Genomic DNA, 7,086 nt, shown 5'->3' with positions numbered 1-7,086 from the left:
GTGCTAATGCGGACTCCTCCTCGCACGGACATCCGTGCGTTTGACCTTCTCCGCCTCGGTGGCTCTGGAGGCGGTTGCTGTTCCACTGGTGGTGGTGGTGGCGGAGTGACTGCCACAAATCGAGAATCCTCGGAAGGATCCTGCTGCTGTTGCTGCTGCTGTTGGTAAGGAGATGAGTGGTGAGAGGGAGTGAAATACCAGTCAATCTGCCTGAACCTCGCCTCGAAGCTGTCAGGACCACGGTAAGGTGATCCATGAAAAGATGACCCATCGGAGATTTCGATGGGGTGGTTCGGGGTCCCAGTGGCAGGCTCCATGAGATCCGTATCTTCATCCATGTCATTTTCACCCGAGAAGTGATCCTCGGGTCCTAGTGGGTTAAATCCCACAGGTTCTTGAATAAAATTAGCCGGGTTGAACCGGCTCTGTAAAGCAGGGGTAGGGTCACCAAAAGAATGGTGTGAGTTTGACCGCTGCAACGGTATGAAGGAAGGCGAAGGGTGGTCGGGCTCGTTTTCGGATTGCGGCCCGAAAGAATGCAAATGGGACGGTGAGGAACTTAAGGAGACTGGTCGCCTCCCTGGTTCAACGTAAACCCTCCACGGCTCCTGGGGGCTAGTGCTCATTGTGATAGATGGGGTACGCCGGTGTGAAGGCCCGGCTTCATGGTCATGGCCCGTAACTGGGCCCTTGCCTCTTCCTCTCAAAAACCTTGGCGGCATTCTTACCTGCAAGCATGGTTAAGATAACAACCAACATATATAAAATAAAAGACCAAATAAAACAAAAACAAAACAGAGTTTGTCCTATGTCCTTTGTCTAGACTCGGAACTCGAGGAATGTGCAATTTGTGCACTGAGATTAAACACAAAAGGCTAGTGTTTAATTCACTCAGTGTTGGCTCTGATACCAACCTGCCACACCCCTAATTTTCATGTGTCACCGGTGGGCCCGATGGGGGAGTATCGTGACGTAATTGATATCATCATAGTCAAACGACACAAATTATAATGCACAGCGGAAGCAAAAAGATAGATTTATTCCAACCAAATGATTATTGTAATATTTAAGTATCACAATGTAGTTGAAATAGATCCACAGGCGGATCAAAATAAAAAGGACAATTGTTCAATAGATTTATTGCATCCAAGCTTGCGAGACTCTAAACGATGCTAAGGAGAGGCCAGCCTATTACGTGTAGAACCTGCACTTAATCTTTTTGGGGAAAATACGTCACCTTACACTGGTAAGTACAATTTAACTGACTCATTTTGAAAACGTTTTTAAAAATTGATTTGAATGCACATGGCACAAAACTTTTTATAACTTGGGATAATTAATCAAAGTTAAACTTGTAAAAGTATTACATGTTTGTTATGCGTTTAGTCGCCCGGTTCGTGCCGGGTTTAAGATTAACAGACACACCACATAGTATAAATCTGCGGCGGGAAACCAACGGTTATACCTTAATAAATATGGACACATTGTCGGGTGTACGCCTACACCCGCGTGTCAAGGTCGTGGCCATTTCATGAATGATGCCAAGGATATCCGGGACATGGTCATTAAACTCCCAAAGGCGTAAAACAAACAAAACAAATTTTTAAACGGGTCATCTTGATAATACTTAACCACTAATCGATTAAGGTCAAATGCCCGACCAAGCGGTATTTTATATACCGTACCCCAAGCCCGTATAAGGGAAAATAAGTTAAAAGTATTTACCTTTGCAAGTATAATTCACAATAAGCAAGTGCACGTATCTTTTACTGGATCTCCTATTCTGGAACGAAGGTTTATAATAACCTATTAGAATCCTAACGGGTCTTTAAATTAGCCTAAGCTTAGACCGGTTAGTTTCAAGAATGAATACGGTTTAATCGCATGGAAGGCGAGAACCGGTTTATAATGTGGTTTTGACCCGACAAGCTTGCATGCTTGTTTCATATCGGTAACATAATCACATTCTGGATTTTGAGATAAAAATGATATGGTTTGACCCGTTCCGGCTAATATGTGTAAACTTGTTACATAAGCCGATTCGAACGCGAAAGTGCGTAACGGGTAACCATATAAATCATATACAAGTTTCCTAAGTTAATATGCACCAAATATGTTGTGATATCAGTAAGATATGTCCTATTATGCCCAAAGTGGTTTTTAACTCAAATTATGCCCCGAAAGGGTATTTTAGTCATTTTAAAGGGTATAAAAGAGTTAAACTAGTAACCTGAGTTACATATCTGAATAAATCAGTAAATATACTTAATTTATTATGTTATAACAGTAGGGTATCATATATATGTGAATTTTATTAATTATAACCATCCTATGCACCGAAAGGGCATTTTGGTAATTTCATATAAGCCTAAAAGGTCAAAACTGGAAACCTGAGTTTAAAACTTTAGTTTACTGTTATAATATAAAAATTTACTGAATATATCAGTGGGTATCAACCCTTATACATATAAACTAGTTTTGCTACATATTATGTCGTAAAAATGCCTAAAAAGGCGATTTGGAGCCATTTCCGGGTTTTGTATAAAAAGCTGATATTTTTAATATTCCAGAAGGCTCAAAATAATTATTTTAACATAATAAATCAGTAGAAAAAGGTTTGAGGTCAAAAGGATTTATAAAACTTATTTTATAACCTAAAAGGGTAAAACCGGCAATAACTGAAATAAGCTTAAAACACTAAGTTATGCTCAGCCTAAAATTAAACAAAAATTTCTAAAAATCCCAAAATATTATTTTATAACAGTAGGTATATAGTTTTGTATAAAAATTTGGGTTTAGATAAGTTATATGCAAATTACGCCATTTAATTACTAAAGAAGCTTCTAATTACGCTAATGAGCATAACTCTTAATCTATACCTCAAACTGATCTCAAATTTTAGGTGCAAGTTTATAAATCAGTAGCTAAGATGTCTACCCTTTTGCGTTTTCAAAAATCATATTTTAAGGTCATTTGGGCATAATGGTCAACATATGAGCATTTAACGGAAACTTGCATAATAATTAGACAACTAGTGAACCAAGCCGTATAACCTCAGAGGGTTATACTAACATGTAACTTGGTCCAAAAGACGCTCTAAGGCAAATCCTAAACTTGACTATAACGGGTCAGAACTGAAAGTCAAAGCGAAAGTCAAACTATGCGACTTTCGGTTCCAAACCGGGTCTAAACTGAAAATTGTCGAGTTGAACATGTTTAAACATGTTCTTACATTAATTACCAAGTTATATTAATGATCAAACAGGTTGCATATATCCTACATTGCTAATTATGTATTAATTTGGATTTAAGCATTATGTTGACTTTTTAAAGTAAGCTTTGACTCGACAATTTACATAGTTAGAGTGGGAATCTGGAAATACCCTTTTAAGGGTTTGTTACCCACATAATTACCTACTTATAGGTATTTTTAATTCGAGATTTGACTGAGTAATTATTGTTTAATCTCGAAGTCAAACCTTAATTACGACGGTTTGACTTTTAGCTAATTATCTAAGCTAATCTTAATTAAGAATGATTAGGATTACTTACAATGGTCCTAAGATGACTAGGGACTTAAGAGATGCTTGATTGCTGTCCAGAGGAGCTCCAGAAATGCTTGAAGTAGAGTGTGAATAAGCAAGCTCAAATGTTCACAACCTCAAGCTCTTATATAGTGCACCCAATGTCTTAGGATATTGACAAGTAACTCTACAATTGATGTGAGATGATCCCAGGTGCCCCTATGTGACTAAATACTGCCTATCATGCCCCTGATTTCGAAAACCATGATAATAAGGCGGTGCAACAGGCTTGAACAGGCAGCTGTCCATTTTCTGCTGCCAGCGACAGGCTTACGGACTGTAAGCCTGAGTTCTTGCGATCCGTATGCGACTCTTACAGAACGTATGCTTGTAACCGACCCTTGCCCAAATTGCCTAGATATGCTCCTTGCGGACCGTAAGCCTAGGGCCATACGGTCCGTATCCGCTGACCAGAAACCAAAAATTTTACAAACTTCCAAATTTTTGACCATGCAACTTTGAAACTCCGAATCTCATGCCATCCTTTCCAGTTGTGGGTCCCTTTGCTCAGCCTTTGCATGCTTTGCATGCCCTTACATGTTTTGGACCATGTGGGAGGTTTGAAATTGACGGAAGTATCAAGAAATCACTTTGGACTTGAATAATTTCAAGTTTAATTCTTTTAAATCAAGAATCTAACTTCCTGGTTATTGTAGTAACATTCTAAGGAATCCAATTTTCATAAGAATGGAGTTTTATTTATTTAGAAACAACCGGCTAATACATCAGATGTTTATCAAAATGATTTAAGGATCTTGGGATTTATGACTTGGGTCGTTCAGAGGTATTTCAATAACATGACGCCCCTAATTAAATCCTACCATACATCTTTAGTTGATCCGGGTTCCTGACACGTTTGTCTCATATGACACGTGTCTTTATTTTATTGGGCATGAATTTTCGAGGTGTTACATTGTAGGATTGGTTGTTTTAGACGAACATTTAAAGAATATAACGTTGTCCAAAATCGAAAAATATCTTCTTCTTAATGGTTCCAGCTTGCACAGATTCTCACCAATGCCTGTTCTTGACGACGAGTCTCTAATATATGAGAGCAACCGTCTGATAAACGAGGAGCTTTCTTAGGATACGAACGAAGTTAGGGCTGAGTTCAATAATCTTCACATGTATTTAAACGATGATTAAAGAGCAGTGTATAACGAGATTATGGATGTTGTTCGACATGGGAAAGGTGGTGTTTTTTAGTGTATGGTTACGGTGGTACATGTAAGACCTTTCTGTGGGAAACGTTAGCTGCTTCCGTTATATGCAATGGACATATTGTTATTAATGTGGCTTCAAGTAGGATTGCATCATTGTTGTTGTCATGAGGTCGTATTGCCTATTCACGATTTCATATTCCGATTAATCTTAATGAAGATTCGGTTTGCCATATTAAACCTAATACTGAAATCGCTAATCTTCTAAATGAAGCCAAGTTGATTATTTGGGATGAAGCACCGATGGTACACAAACATGCTTTTGAGGCTCTTGACCGTACATTGAAGGATGTTTTGAGTGTTGGTGATTCACGAAATTCTGAACTTCCATTTGGTGGAAAGGCTATTGTCTTTGATGGTGACTTTAGACAAAACCTACCGGTTGTACAAAATGGAAGCAGACAAGATATCGTACACGCCTCTTATGTTCATCCTACATTTGGTCGACTTGTGAGGTTTTAAAATTGACAAGGAACATGTGTTTATTCGTTGGAACCAGTAGTGCAAGCATCGAGGAGATAAACGATTTTGCTAAATGGCTTCTTGAAATTGGCGAAGGTAATGTTGGTGATAGTAACGATGGCGAGTCAACTATAGAGATACCAAACGATCTTTTAATAACTGATTCGACTGATCCAATTCAAAGTTTGATTGACTTTGTATATCCTTCGGTTCTTGACCGTTTTAAAGATCGTGACTACTTTTCTGAAAGAGCCATACTCGCTCCTAAGAATGAAGTTGTTCATGGTATCAATGATCGATTGCTTGCATTGTTTCCCGGTGAAGAAGTAGAGTATCTTAGCTCTGATAGTATATGCCCAACTGAGGAAATTAGTGATCCATTACACCAAGTTTATATAATCATGAGGTGTTAAATAGTGTCAAGGTTTCAGGATTACCAAATCATAGATTGGTATTAAAGTTGGGTGTTCCAGTGATGCTTTTGAGGAATATTGATCAGCAAAATGGTTTATGTAATGGTACACGTCTTAGTAAACGTGTTATTGAGGCTGAAATATTATCGGGAGGTAATGTTGGTTCAAGAACTTACATTCCAAGAATTAGCATGGTACCGTCGGACAAGAAAATACCCTTCAAGTTTCAACGAAAGCAGTTTCCAATAACTGTATGCTTTGCGATGACTATTAACAAAAGTCAAGGACAATCTCTTTCAAGAGTCGGTCTTTACCTGAGAGACCCTGTATTTTCACATGGCCAGCTGTATGTTGCATTGTCGAGAGTAAACACTAAAGATGGCGTCAAGCTTTTAATATTTGACAAGAATGGGTGGCCGACAAATCAAACCACGAATGTTGTCTATAAAGAGATATTTGGGAATTTATAGGTTTACATTTTCAATTATTTTAGAACTTCAAAGATTTGTAGTGTTTTTGTATAAAAACTTTATTGGATTTGCTATTTTCTTTTCTTATAATTGTATTTTACTTTCAATTTTACTTTGTTTATGTATAATTATCCTTTTTTATTATTTTAAACATATTTTAATTTTAATATATTTATATAGTAGAAATATTACAATTTTAAACTTTTTTTATCCCTTAGTTACAAAAGTGTTGCTTATATACATATCAAGTAATAACAATACTACTTATACCTTAGTTATTTATTACCTACACACTTTGTTACCCTTATGTAAATATCACAAATCAATGAGGGCTGTTTGTGTTACTATATGTTAAATCAGTTGAAATTTGGGGGGAACGAATAGTTATGTGAATACTGAACATCATTACACATCAACAACTATCATCTCTCAAATCTTCACCCAAAAATTTCTTCATCATCGTCTTCATCTAGGGTTCCACATTCATCACTGTTGTCTTCTACGGCAGACTTCAATCGACCGATTTCAGTAACAGGTATGTACATTCAACTTGTGATGAAGTTTGTAGTCTTTTTTCAGTGTTAAATGGATCGAATCATTGTAGATATACCATTATACACAGTTACGAATAGAAATTGAAAAAGGATTTAGTTAAGTAGAGTTATCATTTATTGAGAACATGTTAAAGAAACATTTTTTGGAAAAAAAAATTAGTAGATATTCTCTGTTTCAGCGACAGATATTGACGAATGTTAGTGTTTATCATAAAATCACGATTCTTAGTTATATGGTATCGTTAGGGTTTATTCAAAGCAGTTATAGGGGTTTTCTTTTTGTCTGATCAGCTAGAAAACATTTTAATTATGTTATATATATTTATCATGAATGTCATAATCTAACAATCCTCATGTTTAAAGTTTATCTTTTTGTATGATCG

At 37.0% G+C, this 7,086-nt stretch overlaps 1 protein-coding gene across 1 annotated transcript; it reads left to right on the top strand.

Annotated features, from left to right (window-relative positions):
- Positions 1–5,047: 5,047 nt before the first annotated feature.
- On the top strand, positions 5,048–6,149 carry LOC118487480 (ATP-dependent DNA helicase pif1-like). The gene is made up of 3 exons (XM_035984362.1): positions 5,048–5,259; positions 5,304–5,614; positions 5,698–6,149. Exons 1-3 carry the CDS (start codon positions 5,048–5,050, stop codon positions 6,147–6,149), a joined length of 975 nt encoding a protein of 324 aa, XP_035840255.1.
- The last annotated feature ends 937 nt before the right edge of the window (positions 6,150–7,086 follow it).

Source organism: Helianthus annuus, chromosome 15 (assembly GCF_002127325.2).
Source record: "Helianthus annuus cultivar XRQ/B chromosome 15, HanXRQr2.0-SUNRISE, whole genome shotgun sequence".
Taxonomy (NCBI): Eukaryota; Viridiplantae; Streptophyta; class Magnoliopsida; order Asterales; family Asteraceae; genus Helianthus; species Helianthus annuus.
Note: the sequence above shows the minus strand (reverse complement) of the source record. Positions and strands in the feature narration are given on the sequence as shown.